The 21,139-nt window shown below is 41.9% G+C and overlaps 1 protein-coding gene across 3 annotated transcripts in view; it reads right to left on the bottom strand.

The window, feature by feature from the left end:
- ASTN2 (astrotactin 2) overlaps positions 1 to 21,139 on the bottom strand; it is a 1,055,774-nt gene that overhangs the window by 587,123 nt on the left and 447,512 nt on the right. For 2 of the 3 annotated variants that reach the window (XM_063636815.1, XM_055271311.2), the window contains 3 exons: positions 18,340 to 18,424; positions 17,755 to 17,829; positions 16,849 to 16,986 (listed from right to left, as the gene is read on the bottom strand). In XM_063636815.1, coding sequence (XP_063492885.1) covers positions 16,849 to 16,986; positions 17,755 to 17,829; positions 18,340 to 18,424 — 298 coding nt within the window. The remainder of the gene's footprint in view (positions 1 to 16,848; positions 16,987 to 17,754; positions 17,830 to 18,339; positions 18,425 to 21,139) is intronic. The other variant, XM_063636816.1, reaches the window with a different exon arrangement.

The raw sequence follows: 21,139 nt of genomic DNA, 5'->3' as shown, positions 1-21,139 counted from the left end.
CTTTGAGAGGCTGAGGTGGGCGGATCACAAGGTCAGGAGATTGAGACCATCCTGGCTAACAAGGTGAAACCCCGTCTCTACTAAAAATAGAAAAATCAGCTGGGTGTGGTGGCGGGTGCCTGTAGTCCCAGCTACTCAGGAGGCTGAGGCAGGAGAATGGTGTGAACCCAGGAGGCGGAGCTTGTAGTGAGCCGAGACCGCACCACTGCACTCCAGCCTGGGCGACAGAGACAGACTCCGTCTCAAAAAAAAAAAAAAAAAGAGCCAACATCTGGCCTCCTGGAAGAAGAGATGTTTAAACTGAGGCTGAAAGGATGAGTAAGAATAGCCCTAGTCACTGGAAATTGGTGGGCATGGCACAGGGAGTAGATGCTCTAGGATCATAATAGTCCCAGAGACAAGCAAACATACAGGATACCTAGAAATAGGCTGGTCCAGCTGGCCAGCAGAGAGTACGATGTAGGATGCAGGCAGCAAGTGCAAGCAGGGGGCATTCGATGAGTTTGGACTTATTACAAAGTCAAGGAAAGACTCTGAAATGGGTTCAACCAAGTAAATGATTTAACAATTTTTGTGCTGAAAAAGCTATTCCCTGACTGCCATGTGGGGCCTCAATTTGAGGGTGGCAAGAGTGAAGGCAGGAAGTGCAGTGAGGAGGTGAGAAGGTGATAAGTGCCTGGAAAGAGGAAATGACAACCGACTACGGCAGTGAAGATGGGGATTGGCAGGTAAAGCAGCACTGAGACACAGAAGCACTGTGTGGAGAGGGTGAGTGTGACCACTGGGAGATGGCAGAACATGACGACAAAGGAGAAAGGGCTTCTACACTGGACGTGTGAGATCAGATAAGGCTTCCTGGAGGAGGTGGTGTATGCCAAGCCCTAATGGATGAGTAAAACGTAGCCAGATAAAGAGGCAGGTGTTGCCTGTGTTCTAGGCAGAAGGACAAGAGGTATGAGGACCTAAAAGCACTCAAGAAGGCTGAAACCTCCAGAATGGAGAATGTGGATATGACTGGAGAGAGAAGCAGGGCTGAGTCCTCAAGGGCTATGAGTGTCACACTGAGAAGTGTGGGCTTTATCCTCATAGCAACAGCAAGCAGGGCAATGGAAGGGTCTAAAGCAAGTTTGCAGTTTATAGGAATCCACTCCAGTGGCTCGTGGAGAATGACCTGAAAGGCAGGGGTTAGGGAGGCAGGAAGAACATCTGAGGAGCCTATTTGCTAAAGGTATAGAAGAAATAGCTGCAGAGGGTCCACACGTGCAGATGCTCAACACTGGAAGCTGTCACCATAACTCCCAGCTCAGAAAGGACAGCCAGGCAGACCCATTGCAAGCTTTAATTGGGGTCTTTTCTGTAAACCTTCGGAGAGCAGGTCAAAAGATGAAGAAAACACCTTCCCATGCAGAAGACAGAAAGGAAAACAACCTGTTGGCTGGGGATGGGGAGAAGAGAGAAAAAGCAAGGGTCTCGCTCCAGTGCAGAATGAAGACAAATAGGCAGCGAGTTCCGGAGAATACATCCTTTCTCCGGAACACTTGCCTCTCCATCAGGGCCACGCAAAGGCCTGTCAGGCGCGAGCGGAGCTTTTGTGCGCGTGCAGGCTGCGCTCCCGTTGCCATGGCGATGGGGCCATAAGTCATGTCTGCTGGGGCTGCACAGAGACGCTGTGATTTATGCCTGCCTCGCTGGGATTGTAAACTTTTTTTTAATGTTCAAAATCCGTCACAGCAAGGGAGGGCAGGGTGTCTCTGGCTCACTTTGGAGGAGGGGAGGTGTTGTCAGACCTTGCCTGACTCTCTGCCAGTGATGCTCCTCCGAGCCCTGCAGCTGGGGTCGCTGGACCATCTAAGCCAGGCTCTGCAGAACTCCCTTCTGACCCCAGCCGAAGGGTTTCAAAAACCTGAGGTTGATGCTCATTCCTGAGGCCAGGCTACTACCTCAGGAGTATCCTGTATTCAATTCTTTGTTTTGCCTCCCCAGGCTTAGACTATGCATGCCAGCTTTTTATGCTTTAATTTGGCTTAATAACCTGCACTATATCCCAGCCTCTTTACAACTGGATTTCTAGAAGGTGCGATGGAAAGAATTGGGTTTGAAATCATACCTTCTAGGCCTGATTTTTTTTTCATCCATTCAATAGGACTAACATACCTTTATCTAAGGCATGTCTTCTCAACTTTGGCCTTTTGCTATTGGGGGTTGGATAATTCTTTATTTTAGCCCTGGGCATTGTAGGGTGTTTAGCAATATCCCTGACTTCTATCTACTAGATACCAATAGCACCCTCCCAGTTGTAACCCCCCAAAAATGTTTCCAGCGATTGCCAAATGTCTGCTGGGGGACAAAATCCCCCTCTTTAAAATCCAGTTTAGAGATGAAGGAAGTGAAGATTTTCCTCTTGACCTATAGTATTCTCAGCTTTCACAGGAAACCAAAATTTCCTCCCAAAGACTAGGTTGACCATTCCTTCTAGATGCCATGTTTACCTGACTGGACCACACACCCACACAGCTGACTCAGCCCCCAGAACCTGTGAAGTCCAGTGTGTGAATCCAGCCAGATCCATGTCATGAATCTCCTCAGGCTGCCCCATTTCAATACAGTTAACTCAATCTGGCCACACCTAGGAGGAGACTGCAGGGCTGAAAGACGCTGTAAGGGGAGGAGAGAGGGAGAGGTGTATTGTGGAGCCATACTGTCTGTTCCAGGGACTCTGCATCTAGAATGCTTTAGGGTATGTGGCATAATTTGCTAGAACTGGCAGGGATGGCCATGCACCCTTCCCCCAAAACCATTCTTTTTTCTCCTATTTCTTCCCCCCACCCAGCCCCCCACCATTTTTTATTTTGGTAAAATACACACAACATAAAATTTACTATCTTAATCACTTTTAAGAGTATAATTTAGTGGTATTAGTGTATTCATATTGGTGTGCCATCATCACCACCATCTATCTCCAGAAGTCTTTTCATCTTGCGAAATGAAATTCTATACCCATTAAACAATAACCCTCCATTCACCCCTCCCCCACCTCCTGGCAACCACTATTCTACTTTCTGTTTCTATGATTTGGGCTACTCTAAGTACCTCATATAAGTGGAATCATACAGTGTTTGTCTTTTTGTGCCTGGCTTATTTCACTTAGCATAGTGTCTTCAAGATTCATCTATGTTGTAGCATATGTCAGAATGTCCTTCCTTTTTAGGGCTAAATAATATTCCATTAGATAATCTGTTGACAGATAGTTGCTTCCATGTTTAGCTATTGTGAAAAACACTGCTATCAGTCTCATATTCTTTTTGGAAGCATCTTTGAGTCTCACTCCAATGACTCAATCATCATGTATTTAACGAACACTTATTAGATGCAAAACCTTAGGAAGGGCAAGTAGAGTATGCAGAAAACAAGAGTCACAATCATTTCTGAAAAGGCATGAGTTTAAAAATATCCTAATGAAGGATTCCTACACCAGATCAAAATCTGGGCTAAATAATTGTAATATAATGACAACAACAGTAGCCAATATATTTACGCTAAATGCATCATGCATCAATTCACTTGATTCTTAACAGCATTTGCACAAGGTAGCTACAGTTATTTCTATACTGCAAATATGGAGAATGAGGCAGTGGGAGGTGTTAACGTGTCCACTGTTACCCACATAGTGAATGGCAGAGCTGGTATTTGAGGCAGAGCATTTAGCACCATAGCCTGTACTGCTGATGGGATGCATTAGGCTAAAGGGTTTCAACTGGCAGGGTTGCTTCTTCTTCAATACTCTGTCTCACTCACTTTTCTTCCTCTGTCAATTCTAGGAAATGTTATAGTTCTACACACCTGGGACTTGTTCTCTTTCTGGAATATCCCAGCATGGGCATCCTATCCACACACTGCCTCCCCAGTGAGGACCCTATGTCTTCTGCAGAGTCAGGGAAATTAAACAGCGAGCTCAGAGGTTGGCCAGCCTGACTAAGCCAACAGGAGAGGACCGGTTCCCTCTGCCCACTCCCAAAATATGCGTGTGTGCTTTGAAAAATGCCCCATAGGAACAAAATCCCTCATTTTCTGATGTTTGGTTTAGCTTGTGTAGCCTCTAAGCCATGATGGACTAATCTGGTATTACTTGATGTCTTCAGGAATGCTGGTCTTGAACTCGCTCCTACTTGAATAGTGTTGGAGAGATTGTAGTATATAGACTTCATTTCTTAAAGATTTATGACATTTGTTCACATATTAACGTCCCTGGGAAAACTGCCAGCAAGGAAATCAATGTAGCAACTTCATTTATAATAGGGTTTCTCAAACCTTTTAAATTATGGAATCCTCCTTTTTAATTTTGTTGCATCTACTAACCCCAAAGTACTAGTGTTATTTGGAACCACTGTGAGATAATGTGTGTTGTCATAATATAATACAATAGGCACTGGGATGCAAGAAATTTTGATAGGACTGTTTTGATGGTAGAGTGTTTATAGATAAGGGGATTGAATGATACTTTGAGATAGTGTAAGCAATTTAGTAGTAATATCAAAACATCTTCGTGAACATACAAACAGAGCCACATAAAATTAATGTCATTGCAATTTTCTATATCCTCTCTCTGAGCTATTTACTGTGCTTAGAATTGGGAATGCGATGATGTTAAGATTCAATCCATGAACTCCAGGAACACATAGATTACCAGGTGAGGGCAGAAAGGGATACTAAACTACAATTGACTCCAATGCAATATAATGCAATGCCCTGACCCTTACATCTGGAAAAAATATTTTAGCAGCATGAGCATAGCAATGAGTGCCTATGATTCTGGAGGGCACATTCTCAAAAGGATGCTCAGAGGAAGTGATGCTTCTGTAAGGCTGGGATGGACAAAGAGTACCGTGCTAGGTACACTGGGGACTGTGAGTTTTGGGCTATTTCAGGCAGAGGGAGAGCACTGGCAAAGGCAAGGAAAATGGAAAGTGTATAGCATTTTGAGGAAACAGCAATTGGGGACATGGTGGGAGATGAGATCAGAGGGTATTATGGCCAGATTGTGAAGTGCTACTGAATGCTGGCTGAAACAGTATGGATTTTTATTTTGAGGCAGTTGAAGGAGGGGGAGGGCTCTAAATGGTTTTAAGCAGGAAACAGCCATGGCCCACTTGGTACAGCGGTTGGATTGGGGATGTGCACAGAGTGTGGTGGGGACTGAAAGCAGTGAGACTATGTATGAGGGCCTGAGCCAGAAAGTGTCCATGACGATAGAGAGGCATGGCCATTTTTGAGGATATTTTGAAAGTAGGATGAAAGAACTTGGGGCTTTCCTCCATTTGCTCCTCCAAACTCACTCTCAGCTTATTCTTCTCTTGCCTTGTGCTCAGGAGGCTGACTTTCATGGATGGACTCGATGGGCTCTTGTACTTGGCTTCTCACTGGGTTCAGCCAATGGCAGCACCAGCAGGAGGTTTGGTGAGAAGTGGTTGGGTGCGGTTGGGACATTTATTTTCCTGGCTCTTTTGTTGCAGAGTCACCATGAGCTGTGTGTATCCCTTGACTAAAGGCCACAGCTCCATGGAATTCCCTCTCCATGTTTTTGTAACTTCACCCTCACCTTGACCCAGACACTAGCCACAGGGCACTGCAGATCTCTTGTTGCTTTTCTGGAACTTTCCCTCTATTTTGTGCATAGTTCCCTTTTAAATCTCCCCAAGCTTGAGCATGCCACCTGTTTCTTGCTGGGATCCTCTTTGATATTAGTTTCCTTGTTTGGTGAGAGGGAAAGGAGATGAACCTAAGGTACAGATCAATTAATTATTCATTGACATATCCAACTCATCTTTCTGACTAGACTGCCCTGGGGTGTGTGTGTGGGTGTGTGTGTGTGTGTGCTTGAGCATGTGTGTTGACTACTGGGTGGTTGATGCCTATTGGGCAGAGTAAGATACGCTAAGGGAAACATGGTTCTACTCAGCTGCAATGAGTGGGCCTTAAAAGGCAGAATGATTTCTCATCTTAGCTTATCTTGGTGATTACTGTCCCTGAGCTTCTGTCTGCATAACTGAAAGTATGGCCTGTTTAGGTGAGACAGAGTGAGGCGTTCCAGGAAACAACACTGTGAGACCATGGCAGGCAATGAAGCAGGAGGCAATGAGATGTCTATCAGCAGAAGGTAGATTCCATCACTCAGGACTGTCCATGCAATGGCAGAGGACAAAAAATATGCATCAGAAGGTCCCTTCTAGTCTGTGAGTTTATGATTGTTTAAACAAGCCTTTGAAACTACAGGACACAATTCAATGGCCCTATGATGTGGGTAGTTTTTTCATAGCTTTTAAATATAAGTGGCAATGATAGTGCCAGACCAGAGAGTATCTAGGAAGTACCTACATGGAGGCCTTTACTCTGCTACAAGCCAGAAATTTATTTCAGGAAATGTATTGGTAACAAGATAAGATTATCCAAATATATCCTCTGAGATAACATAGATGGATAGAAACTTGTGGATAAGACAGTTCCATTTCAAATTCATCCTCAGCATCTCCATTCACATGACTGTCCTTTCTCTCATGTCTCAGCAACCAAAGTTATCTCTTCATTTTGTAGGGGAACACAATGAGGTCATGACATAGGAAATAGGGAGGACTTCTAAATACCATCAGGTTCGGAGATGGCAAACACATGACCCTTCTGTTACAACTCCTCCTCCAACACTGAAGGTGGGCAAATGAGTTCATCATGATGCTTTTCCCAGCTGAGTCTGTTTGTAGTCTCAGAAACCTTCCCAGCATAATATCTTAGGCAGCCCCTAACCATGTATCTGAGTTGGCATGTAGGCTGGGTTAAGCTGCCATCTTTGATTTAGTCCAACCTGTTAGATGAATAAACTTAAAAATTCAGGGAGAATTTTGAAGACATGGGTTGGAATAGATTTGCAGTTCATGGTCCTCTCAATTATTTCCATGGCTCTATCTGTACATTGTGACCCTGTCCCCTAATGATAGAAGACTAAGCCAGGGTTGGACTGCTAACATGTAACAGACTTCTCTAGGATTTTTCAAAAGGAGACCCAGGGAAGAGAACTATTTCTCCCTGGTGGTAAGAGTCACAAAGAGCTTGGGGAGTCACGATCATCACAACCCCTATCATGACAAGATGGGGAGTACATAAAGAAAGTGGTTGTACGATAGAAGAGAATGAAGCCATCAAGGAATGATACAGAGAGGAAAAACAGAATCCTAATATTATCTAACTCCCGCAACCTTCCTCATTCCTGTGGCTGAGATGATCTCTTGCCCTTCCCATGATGTCATTCCAATACAGTTGACATTAAGCTAACTTGAACTGGGCCTCTGTCCCCTGAATCCCAAACCATCCTGATTCATACAGAGCAGAAAGGGCTCCCATGCAGGAAGTGAGGGAGGAGCCATGGAATGATGAATGGGTGGATGGATGGGGTCTTGAGGTCAGAAGTCTATGTTCAAATTCTAATTCATCCCTTTACCATCTGTGCTTCCTAAGGCCTCAGAATGTCAGCTTCCTCACCTGTGAAATGGGAGATAAAAATAGCTTCAACATCAGAAGATGGCTGTAAGGATCACTTACAGGAAGATGAGCGGGAGTCCTCTGCCCAAAATGCTACTTATCGCTATCTCCAGTTTGGGGTCAGGCTTCAAACCCAGGTATCCTAACCCCTAGCCCAGTATACATGCCCAAAATCATACTTTCATGCGTCTCTCTCTCTTTAATCTAAAGATCTGCAGATCTGTCTCAATATCAGAAGTCTCCTTTTAAAAGTGTTTAACTTCTAATGCAGATATAACAACTCGTTTCTCAGTTTCACTGTATCGGCAAAGCTTTCTATAATTCAACATCAAATATTTATTATTACATTTATTAAAGTTTTAATAATTTAGCATTTCCTGCATGTAAGATAGAAGCTTAGCTAACTGGTTCCCCTTTATCCAGCCTGGGTCACTTCAATATTTATATTCCAAAGTCTCCATTTGAGTTTCATTTAGCAGAGGCTGTGTCTTGAGCCCTCTATCTGAGCTGACAGTTGGTGCATGCTACAGTCTCCCCAGTGGCGAAGACTTACAAAAATTTGGTGCTGAACAATGTTTGAAGAGATTTACCGAGCCTGGGCAGAAACTCATCCTAATAGACTTCACTTTTATTATGATTGCTAAACTAAAATGGGGAAAAATATATATGTCTCCAGGCTCACTGGCTGAATGACAGGTAGTGGGGCTGGAAAGAGTGGAGGGCATAGAGTAGGCCCACCTGGGAGGAAGTGTGGTGGCCCTTTGTAGTAATGTTTCTCAGAGGGGCCTCATTTTCTTTTTTTTTTTTTTTAAAAAAAAGGAGGGATGTGGAGGTACCAGGAAAATGCTAACTCCCATATTCCATGAAGCTAGCTGTGAGTTACCCACACTCTTTCCCCTTCCTCATTTGATATTTCACCTTCTACTTGCATAAAGAACACACACACTTAATAGACCAAATGCTCAACAAAGACCACGATATAAAGTCCAATGAACCTATTCCTCCATCTTACAGAGAATGCCCCTTCTTCAACAACAGCCAACATTTACTGAGCACTCACAAAACATCCTGAGTTGAAATCCTAATTCGGCCACATACTACCCATGTGACATTGCATGAACGACTTAACATCTTTGTGCCTCAGTTTCCTCATCTGTAAATAACAATAACTACATCACTGAGTTGTTGTGAGGAGTCAGAGTGAAAACATGTAGAGCACTTAAGACATTGACACCAAGCAAGTGATCAATAAATGTTAGTCAATATTATTGACGACTAGGAGCTAAAAGTTTAAAAGTGTTATTTCATTCCATTCTCAAAAAAAAAAAAACATTCAAAGATAGAGTGTTAGTTATCGTTCAGATAGGAAACTGAGGCTCAGAAAGTTTACCCTACCCAAGGTCAGCTAGTCAGTGGTGGAGCTGGGATTTGAGACTAAGCAGTTTGGCTCCAGTGTCCATGCTATTCACTTTGCCCAATACCTCTTCTGTGTTTCAAGCACGTAAGTGGGTTCCCTATTGAAGTTCTGTCGCCCTTTGGGAAAGGAACATTTGTGTGAGTAATAGGTGATTAAAGGAAAAGTTTAGAGGAAGCATGATGGACTTGAGATTCTACCTGAAGAAGCCACCCTTCTATCAACATCCCTACTGAAAAGGAATGCACACTTCTAGGTTGCCTATAATGTGTGCACACATATGCACACATAACATACATGCACTCATTAATGAAAGCTTGTAGAGAGATGCAAGGGCAAGAAGTCAGTTTTGCTCACCTCCAACAGTAGAGAGATATCTTGAATATCAAATGATGTAAGACTGGTATTAAGGGCCTTCCCCCCAGACTCTGCTGCCGGGATCCTTTGCAAGCCAAGTGCCCCCATGCAATGCATCGAGTGACTGGCCCCAACTCCAGCCTACTCCACGTGTCCTGCTGCCCCTACCCTCCCTTCTGCCATCAATGCTCCTGCCATCAATGCACAATGTGATCCACAGAAAGGAGGCACACATCCCTTCTTTATACCGCTCTGAACCATGAACTACATCTTTTAATCACGGACACACTGCATCATATGGTTGCTTCCTTAACTGTACTACAATTCTACAATTCCTACTGCTTCTAAAACTTCTCATTCACTGAACATCAGTTACATGTAATATACTGTACTAGTAACCCTATACACATTATGTCATCCTAATAACCACCATATGAGAAAAACCACACTAATCTCCAACTTCCTGGTTCTGACATTTAGGCTCGAAGAGGTGAACAAACTTGGCTCAAGTTAATTCTACACTTTTTCCTACTCCTTCTTTTCTTTCTGGTTTTTCTACTTCTAGAGCCTAGCACAATGTTCATTACACAGAGAAGTACCTGGTGTCCATTTGTTGAGGATTGCACCTGGAGATTTATGGCCCATGTTTCCAGAATGCACTGTATCTGACTAAGGGTACTGCCTAGTCCCAAGCCAGATTCCAGAATCTGGAGCAGTCACACAGGAACATCTATTGGGGACCTTGGAGCAGTGAACGAATACACTACCCTAAAGTGCCCCTAGAGTCATTGCTGACTCTGCTAGCCCAGGTGGTTAACAGCTGAAAAAAGAGAGAGAAGAGGAGAGAAAAGAGCATACATGTTCTGTCTGCTGTCCTTCTCTCCCTTCATCCACTGTCATGCATCCCTTGGCACTACACTGCAGCCAAACTGAAATGGAAGTTCCTCCTGGCCGGGCGTGGTGACTCATACCTGGAATCCCAGGCCGAGGTGGGTAGATCACTTGAGGTCAGGTGTTCGAAACCAGCCTGGCCAAGATGGTGAAACCCCGTCTCTACTAAAAGTACAACAATTAGCCAGGCGTGGTGGTGTGTGCCTGTAATCTCAGCTACTGTGGAGGGTGAGGCAGGAGAATAGCTCGAGCTTGGGAGGTGGAGGCAGTGAGCTGAGATGGCACCACTGCACTCCAGCCTGGGTGACAGAGTAAGACTCTGTCTCAAAAAAAAAAAAAAAAAAAAAAAAAAAAGTTCCTCCTTAGGCATGCCACACTGCCACACTTTGCCAGTTCAAGGCCCTGTGCCTTGTCCATGAATGAAACATCTCTGGGTTTTTCTTATCCAACATCTATTTGCTACCTGTCTTGCTTTTTCACTGGGGAGCTATCCTACCTGTGATCTCAATCCAAGTGGTTAAGGTGCCCCTCATTCAACCCTGGTTTCAAGGGTAAGTTGGTGACCCAGGTTGCCTACTTAGAGCACTTTGTCTCTTGAGAGATTGATGTGGGATATTGGCAAAGATCCCAAAATAGGCCGAAGAGAGGCACCATAGCTTAGAGATGAGGAACATGGACTCAAGAGTCAGACTCTCAGGATTCCAAACCTGGTTCTATTACTTACTGGCTGTGTGATCTTGGGCAAGGTACATAAGCCTCTTTGTGCCTCAGTTTCCTCGTGCATTAAATGGAGCTAATAATGAGTGAAGACTAAACGAACTTATCTCAGTAAAGCACTTGGAACAGTGCCACCTAAGGATGTGTGATTATTGCTGTTCCTCAGTGCCAGGACTTCTGCATAAACCGTTGGGAAAGGGGGCATCTCATTACTCTGGCAATGCTTAATTGTGGTTGTAAGCCTGGAGAGGTCAGTGAGAGTGTGCCTGAAAAAGAAAAACAGAAAAACAGAGTGTGCCAGAGAAACACAGAGATGAGGGACGAAAACAGGAATAGTGAGTCCCAACATTTGGGAGCATATAAACCTTACTATGCCAAAAGCCATTGGCACTCTGGAGTTTTCAAGCCCTGGTATCTTTTGTTTTCTACTTAACACCAAGTAGGTGATCCATTCCTTGTTTTGCTACCGAGTGCATTTGTACTCAAACTTTAGTGAGCATTAGAATCACCTGAGGACTTCTTAAACCAGAATTCTGGGCCCATCTCCAAAATACCTAATTTAGTAGGTGTATTATTACATACTTTCTGTGGCTGCTGCAACAAATCACCACAAACTGGGGCGGCTTCAAACAACCAGAAATCTGAAATCAGTATCCCTGGGCCAAAATCAACGTGTCAGCAAGGTGGTCCTCCCTCTGGAGCCTCTGGGGAACAATCTTTTCTTTGCCTCTCTCAGCTTCTGGCGGCAGCTGGCATTCTGTGGCTTGTGGTTGCCTCACTCCAGTCTCTAATTCCATCTTCAAATTGCCTCTCCACTGTGCATGTCAAATCTCACTGTGCTTCTTTCTTATAAGGGCACTTATTATGGTGTTTCAGACCTGTCCAGATAATTCAGAATAATCAACCTATGACAAGATGCGGCATAACATCTGCAAAGACCCCTTTTCCAAATAACATAATATTTATAGGTTCTAGGAGTTAAGATCTGATGATACCTTTAGGGATCATTATCAGTCTACACTAGATATGAGAATTTACATTTCTAATAAGTTTCTAGGTCATGCTAATGCTACTGGTCCAGGGAATACACTTTGAAAACCAGTGAGCTAGTGACTTCCTGCTAACACTTCAAAATTTGGCATAGAAGTTTTGAGACCTTTATTTTAACCTCCAGGTGGGTTTGACCACCTCTGACTGTGTCTTTTCTCTGCCTTGAACTTTCCCTCTATTCTTCTTCAACTGTCACAAAGTATGACATTTTTTGTTTGCAATTTTGACTCATTTAAAGCACTGAAATCTTTGTCTTATTTTTATATCTCTATTACTTAGTTTAAAATATGGTAGATGTTCAGTAAATTCTCAGTACTTGGAATTGAAAGGCCAAAGAACAAGGAGATGTTCCTAATTATATTCAGAACTAACTCAATGTGAAAACTATCACCAGGTGAGCCATGCCAGCTTGCACTCTGATATCCCATTATTCTTTCAACGTTGTTCAGGAATTAACAGTATTTTACCATTTCATTTTCACTGATTTGAGATCACAGAAAAATGACTGAGGGGCTCCAAAAGCTGAGCTTTGTGGGTGATTATTATTCCAACTATAATAGCTAGTCTCACATTTCCCTTATAAGAAGAACCTGCTCCAGGTGAAATCGTGAAGAAGGCCCAGTATGCAGTAATAAGTGTTGTTTGCCATGCTTCTCCCTCCACAAGCATCTTTTATTCCATCTCTCAAGTCGGTGTCTTGTTTCATGCTCCTTGCTATACCATGAAACTCCTGAAAGCAGAGGTGGGCTGTATTCGTCTCTGTATTCCTATGGTATCTGGCACCGTATCTGGTACACAGGAGGGATCCAGCTAAGATTTTTCAGAATTAAAATATATCTGTATGCAATTCAGCTAGAGATTTTCTCTTCCACCTTTGTAGCTGACATCACTAGTGTCTCAGATGCTAAAAATCTCATTCCGAGTAGCTTCCTGCTAGGATAGGCTGGAGAATGGGAGCTGTCCAGGTGAGAGTTTTATTTTGCCCTTCAACCTCTCACACTTGAAAGCCTTCCCCCTCACCTTAGATTGCACAAAACCAAAGCTTAGCCACAGTTCTTGGTTAATTGGCAATGTTCTTTCTCTTGAAAATATTTGCCTAATTCTCTCAGTCAGATACGTCTTCTTTCTTTTCCAATCCTTTCCAGTCCCCTAGGGCACTCTATGTTTACCACATGTGTGACTCTTCATTCATTCTGTAACCATGTCCATGTACATAAAGCCACAGACATAGCATACTGAACTGCAATTTATAGACTCATTTAAGTCTTCCCCAAAGCCCATGACAAAGTGGTTAATATGAATCCTCAATACTGAGCAACTATTGATTTTAAGATGCACCATAGGTTGTATTTAGCCTTTCAGCGAAAACATGAAAAAATAATGAAAAGATAAAGGGAACAAAAGCCACTATGTTACAATAATAAGCATGATAACTAATGCTTCTAAAGAGTTCACCATGTAGCAAACTCACTGCTTTACATGTAATATGTCACTTAATCTTCATCACTCCATATATGATATGAGATTTTAATTTCCATTATTCTCAAGGGGAAAACACAACTCCAGAAAATCTCCTGCAGCAAGCAAGTGATGGAGCTAAGATTTGCACTCAGCCAATTTGCTTGAGGTCCATAGCCTATGCCCTCAGACAATAAAATTTATGTTTAATCAAAATATAGAATACATAGAAAAAAGGGTGACGCTCAATGAATTTTCACAGTTAAAACACTCATGTAACCACCACCCATAACAATAAATCAAACATTATCAGCATCACATAAGCCCACTCGTAGTTCCCCATGTCACCACCCTCTCCGTCACCCAGAAGTAATCTATATCCTTCCTTCTAACATCATAAATTAGATTTTTACTCATTAATGAAACTAGTTTTTTTGTTTTTATATAAACATATAATATTATTTTGTGTCTGGTTTCCAAAATTCTATATCATATTTGTTAGATTCATCCAAGGTGCTATGTATGGTTACTGTGTTCTTTCATATTCATTGTTAATGGCATTCCATTGTGTTATTATTCCATAATTTATTTATCTAGTCTTTCGCTGATGGGTATTTGTATTTTTTTTTCTAGCTTTCTAGCAGTACAAATGAGTGCTTCTATTCGTATTTTTGTAAGTCCTACTTGTGGTACACATTTACATATTTCTGTTATACTATCCTTATGGGTGAAACTGATGGGCTATAGAAGATATATACCTCCAACTTTAGTACATACCACTCCACAGGTTTACATAGTGGTCATACTTATTTATATTCTCACTATAAAAATATGAAAGCCACAGTTGTTCCATATCCTTCCTAACATTTGTTATCATTAGTTGTTTTAAATTTAGCTGCCTTGGTAAGTCATAGCCTGTACATTTAACTACTAAGTTGTTCTGCCTACTGTAGTGTGAGATCTCATACTTCTCCAAGAATTTATCACAGATTAAAAATCAAAGAATCAACTTGCAGTGCACGTTCAAGTTTTTCTTTCCAATCCTACTGTAATGCTTACCTTCCGTTTCCCTTTGACTCTGCTTTTCCACGTAGTCTTTCCTCTAATCTCTTTGTTGTGATTCCAGGACAGTATTACTGGCTATCTATAATTATGATCTATTATTTATTAAATTTCCAACATACCATCTGACTGGAACTTATTAATTCTCTAAATGCCCATGATATGCTTGCCTGGGCAATGTCATGTCAAACAAGGTTTATTAGTGCAGCTTGGAAAACTCAATCTACATAGTGCAGATTCTCTCAAATGGTGATGATTGCAATCTTTTATCCCCTATTGCAGATCAGGGATTGAAATGTGGCTTCATCTCTTACTAGTGAAGGCATTACCTCTATGCCTCAGGTTTGTTTATTTATTTTTGAATCTGAAAAATGAGCATCACCTCATGGAGCTGATGTAAGAATGTAATAATATTAGTGAAGTATTCGGCACTTAGAAAATGATCAGTGGATATGAACTATTATTATTATTGCCCTCTGTGAGGAAGGCACTGTTATTATCCCCATTTTGCAGACAAATAAATGAAAACATAGAGAATTAAACTTGGCCACCATGATCACACAGTTCACACTTGGTAGAGATGGAATTCTAAAGCAGCCCTATCCAACTCCAGAGTATGTGTTACCATCAGCCAGTCTGAGAAAGCTGCATCATCTGAATCTTCATTGAAATCATGGATGCAATGTCAACAGAACAGAACTATGAGGAAAGCTAGTCAAGACTTTCTTTTCAGCTGATTTCAAACAAGGTAACTGTGTCTCTTTGAGAATAGTCTTTTAAACCAGATGGTCCTTGCTTTATCTTTAAAATACGTAATGCAGAGCGACCTTAACACATGCTTTACTAAAATCTCATATACTTCAATTCTATCGAAAATGAAAACAATGGTAAATATTGATGAATCAGTATGTGAATTTGTGTGTGTGAAGCTATTTTAGTTCCTAGTAATCACTATTTCATATCCTAAGTTCCATCTCTTTATAAATCTATTCTTTTTAAAACATCCTCTTTTGGGAAATGCTAATAGCCTAAAAAAGCATGATAAGTTCATCCTTCCCAGTGAAAGCTGACAAGGTGAGAGTAAAAACATCTTAAAGTAAGAGAGTTGGGTTCTAGGAGCTTTCTGTCAAGATGCCATAGAAATACTGATAGCACTGTGATTTAGAATGACCCAAAGGCAACTATGGAGCTGTTGAAAAACAGTCACTGGTAGTTAGGGGGGCCACGATTTAATTCTAGTTCATAAGCCAATAAGCTGTGTACAAATCAGTCTTAGAAGTAAAACTACTCTATTCTTGGTAACATCAGAATTTCTAGAATGCTTCCCCTAATCAAATTGGGAGAAATAAACCCTCCACTAGAAAGCTCCAGAACAGTGCTAAGATCAGATCTAAGACCACAGACTTAATTAAATCAACAAACATTTAATAGATGTCCAATATGTACTAGGAGCTGGGGATTAAAAAGCTAAATAAGTTATTTTCCTTGACCTTGAGAAGTGCACCATAATGGGGCAGAATGATATGTAAGCATCTAATTAGTACGCAGTAGAGTAAGTCTATAATTAAGTTAGCTACAAGCTGCAGGATAATGTAAAGTGAAATGTAGTCTCCATGCTTTTATAAGTTAAGAACAAAAGATTTAGCCTGGACATTTTTTTTTTTTTTTTTTTTTTTTTTTTTTTTTTTTTTTTTTGAGATGGAGTCTCACTCTGTTCCCCAGGCTGGAGTGCAGTGACTCGATCTCAGCTCACTGCAACCTCCGCCTCCTGGCTTGAAGAGATTCTCCAGCCTCATTCTCCCAAGTAGCTGGGATTATAGGTGCACACCATCACATCAGGCTAATTTTTGTATTTCTAGTAGAGAACAGGTTTCACCATGTTGGCCAGGCTGGTCTCGAACTCCTGACCTCAGGTGATCCACCTGCCTTGGCCTCCCAAAGTGCTGGGATTACAGGCGTGAGCCACCGCACCTGGCCTTTAGCCTGGACATCTGAAATTCATAAATTAGCCCAAAGCACATCCCATGGACTACAACAGAAAGCATCCCATTTTCTAAACTTTTGCCTTTGTGTATCTCCAACATACTGTTAAGTAAAGATAAGATCATTAATGATCCCATGAGCTAGATAATGTATCAGCCTCTCTTATATTTAATATAAACCAAAAAGGAAAGCAATAGTGTTGAAACATAAGGCATTGAGACACAGTGATGGAGGTCACATCTAAGAGTTTAGGAGCACGGTGTATTTGACTGTTCTTCACATCAACTAAACAGCAAGAACACTCCTTAGGGGTTCCTGTGGTTCTCCAACAGGGAGACTTCCAAGGTTTTAAGAAGTACTTGTGCAGAGTACTGGAGACGATTCCCTACCTGACATCTGCAGGGTCTTCCGTGACGAGCACATCGGTCTTGCAGCTGGCCAGGGGGTTGATGGACAGCTCCACAGGCGGAACCACAAAGCTTTTGCTGACAGGAAGCCAGAGGCCTTGGCCCAAGCTGAAAGTAGACCTGCAATGTAAGAGTTTCCATTGGGGAACTCCCCGGGAAGCAGACAGCAAACAGAAAAAAGGGGCCCCTGTTTCCATCCCTTCTAAGGCAATTTCCTACTTTTCCACCCATATCCCCTGCATTATTTAAGGAACAATGTTGGCCAACTTTCTCCAGACCTGGATGATCATTTCTCAAATCTGTTAAACATTTAGCTCATGAATTGCTTTGTGTTGCTAAGTTCCTTTTCCTGATTTACTAGCGGACTCCATGAGGATAGGGACCATTGCCGCTCTGATTTTCCAGCAGTCCTGACATACAGCAGGAGTTCCATAAGTGACTGCTATGTCAGCAGGGACAGTCTGGCACAAAGGTTAAGAGCATGGACTTTGAATCAGTTTGAACTAAAATTTTATTCCCAGTTCTGCCACTTAATTTGCTGTATGTCTTTATCTACATGTGCACTGAAGTTTTACACAAGATTTTGTGGAGGTGGTGGGAAGAGGTTCTATGGTTACAGAGTATTTTTAAACCACTGGACTTAATAATCAGTAATGTCTCCTCCAGTTCAAGTATCTGAGTCTATAAGTCTAGCTGCCAGACAAATGGGAATTCGATTCCCATAGCAACCTGGGCCATGATGGTACATTAGTGCCAGGGAGAGTTCTTTTGTATTCAGTGCAGCTCAGAAGTGCACAGGCTCAATAGTCTAAGGATCCATGACCACATCTTCCTATGAATCCTTTCTCCATTTCCCAGAATTATGCCCCAACAAGAAAGCCAACTCACCTGAGAATCTTTTCAGGGGCTTGCTCCCCTGTCACCAGATCATAGCCCCTCTCAAGTGTCGTGTAGGGCCAAGGTCTATGGGAAGAAGGAGAGGGGAGAGGAGATGACATTAGTCAGAGGCAGGTAGAATTCACATGTGGACACTGCTCTAGAGTAGCTTTACAAACAAACAAACTGCAGAAATAATTATTGGGTAAGACTATTTATATTATAAAAGAATGTCTCCAATTTACAAAAGGATTCAGCAATTTCATAAAGTGTACATGTCCATTCAGGAGTCTGTTTAAAAATGTTCTTCTTTTCTTTGGCAGTCCACTTAAGAAAGTGTTCATTGATTACTTTGTTTGGGCAGGTGAGTTAAATGTCAGCCTTTGTTCTCTAGAATATTCATCAATCATGTAGCTTTAATACTAAAATGTGATTCCATGGGAAAGTAGGATTCACTTCCCATTGGGTTTTGCAGGAACACTACTGTTGCAGAGAAAGAGTCCTCTTTGTGGAGATGCTTGGGGCCTCTGGTAACAGAACAGAGGAGGTAAAAGTGGGTCCTGCACTGTCCCGGGCCTGATGCCCTTTGCCACTCACCCTTCACTCTGTCCCCAGTCACTGCGCACACACAGGTGTCTGTGAACAGGGTCAGGGGCATAGCCTTCATGACAGCTGCACTCCCCTGTAAGTGAAAAGAAAAAAGATTATTGTGAAGTAGAGTCTCCCAAAATAGGCTTTTCTCTGGTTAGCTTGTTTTCCTAAGACATAAAGTGAGCTGCTTAGTTTTAGAAAAGGCACATGGAAAGAGGGTAATCTGGTCCATCAACCACTGTGGTTAACAGAGTTTATTCCTTTGTTCATTCACTCATTTATTCCTTCAACAAATCCTGGCCACACTCTGACAGGTGCTCAGCTCAGCACTGGAGATACAGAGGTCAAAGTTGCAACCCAGCCGCTAAAGCAGCTCACAACTTAAGACAATGAAACAGGAAGTGATCAGGTGGCTACAAATGGAGGTCTTCTTTTCAAATATTAAAATTATGATAAAGTGCATTTACTCTAGAGGTATAATCAGAAAATTGAATTATCTCCATCTGAATGAATAGGTCTTCACCATCCATAAATCCCAAATTAAATGCCACTATCTCCAAGAAACCTTTGACTTCCCCTTTCAGAAAAACCTGTCTGTAGTCTCCTGGTTTTATTTTGTGTTGTTTTTCATTTTAAAATTATTTTTCCTCTCCTCCCCTTCCCTCTACTGCCATCTCTTCTCTTGTCCTCTTTTTTTTTTTTTTATTATACTTTAGGTTTTTGGGTACATGTGCACAGTGTGCAGGTTTGTTACATATGTATCCATGTGCCATGTTGGTTTGCTGCACCCATTAACTCGTCATTTAGCATTAGGTATATCTCCTAATGCTGTCCCTCCCCCCTCCCCCCACCCCACAACAGTCCCCAGAGTGTGATGTTCCCCTTCCTGTGTCCATGAGTTCACATTGTTCAATTCCCACCTATGAGTGAGAACATGCGGTGTTTGGTTTTTTGTCCTTGCAATAGTTTACTGAGAATGATGGTTTCCAGTTTCATCCATGTCCCTACAAAGGACATGAATTCATCATTTTTTATGGCTGATTAGTATTCCATGGTGTATATGTGCCACATTTTCTTAATCCAGTCTATCGTTGGACATTTGGGTTGGTTCCAAGTTCTTGTCCTCTTTTCTCCTCTCCCTCTGTCTTGCCATTCTTTTTCATTTCTTTCCCTTCCATCCATTCATTCATGAATCCATCCATCCATCCATCCATCCATCCATCCATCCATCCATCCATCCATCCATTATTTTTTTTCTGGCCATGCCTTACGCTTGGTTGCATGAATGCTTGCTAGCATTACACACTGCCTTAAGTACATTCTCTCATTGGCCAAGTTCATTTCAAGTGGCCAGCATATGTCCAATTTTCTAGCATATCTTCAGAGTCCAGAATCCTAGAAGTGATTTCAGAATCTCTCTGTCCTACTCCCAGCTGTTGTCATTTCTGCTCTACTGTATACTTAAGGTACAGAATTTTTCTTTTTTTTTTTTTGAGACTGAGAGTCTCACTCCATTGCCCAGACTGGAGTGCAGTGACGTGATCTCGGCTCACTGCAACCTCCACCTCCCAGGTTCAAGTGATTCTCCTGTCTCAGCCTCCCGAGTAGCTGGGATTACAGGCATGCATCACCATGCCCAGGTAATTTTTGTATTTTTGGTAGAGATGGGGTTTCATCATGTTGACCAGGCTGGTCTCAAACTCCTGAACTCAAGTGATCTACCCACCTTGGCCTCCCAAAGTGCTGGGATTACAGGTGTGAGCCACCATGGCTGGCCTAGAAATATTTTTTGATTTAATGAGTTACTGCTTTTTTCTCTAAGGTTTATTTGTGAGATGCTTAAAGATGCTTTACCAAAAACAGATTCTATTTAAAAATGTGTTTGGGTAATACCACCCCATTCCTCAAAGCCAGTGTAGTGTGATTCTCCATGAGGGTGATACATACACAATTTTCACCAACTTATTTTTCTTTGGGAGCCTTGTTGGTGGAATGACTCACAGGATTATAATTCTATGGAACACCTCTTGCGAAATGCTAGTAGGAACCGCCCTGGCTTTGCTTACTGCCTAGAATAGGGTCAGTGCTTAACAATGTGAGTTGAATGAATAATTAACTATCTGTTATGGCTCTGGTAAATTTCCAGGCTAATGATGTTGACTTGTCTTCTTTCTCATCTTCTTGTAATCACATTATCTCTCTCTGTATCTCTCTCTCTCTCTCACACACACACACACACACACACACACACACACAGATAAACCTGTCACCCTTGGATCCTACAGTGATTCTGATAGACAGGACCCAAAAGTTTTCAAATCATGTCCATGGAAATGTATTACTTAACAGAGATTTAGGGACTATGCAAATTTTATATTTTAATTTTTCTTAAAAGTTTTATTTTTAAATTTTTAAAAACATAAAAACAAGAATAAACACTCAGATATCACACGCCAGAATTTAGGATACTGAGGAAAGTATCAGTTGCCAGATAAACTTATTTTATGCAGGCTTCAGGGAAAAAAAAAATCTCCTGTCATCTTTGTTTCATCTAAAAAGATACTGAGGATGAGTCAAGATGCCAACAACCTCATGCTATTTGCAACTACATATTTTGTGAATCAGGATTTTCTCAACTTTATACCACTAAAACAAAATATTGTAGTAAATAGAATACTAGGGTAACACGGGTTCTACAACTATCACCCTTAACTCTGGATTTTGAAATATATGTATTCATCAGGTAAACTTACTGTTCTCTCTGATGAGTGGTAAATGTTATATATTTGACCTTATATGAAGCATT

Source organism: Symphalangus syndactylus, chromosome 3 (genome assembly GCF_028878055.3).
Source record: "Symphalangus syndactylus isolate Jambi chromosome 3, NHGRI_mSymSyn1-v2.1_pri, whole genome shotgun sequence".
Lineage (NCBI taxonomy): Eukaryota > Metazoa > Chordata > Mammalia > Primates > Hylobatidae > Symphalangus > Symphalangus syndactylus.
Note: the sequence above shows the minus strand (reverse complement) of the source record. Positions and strands in the feature narration are given on the sequence as shown.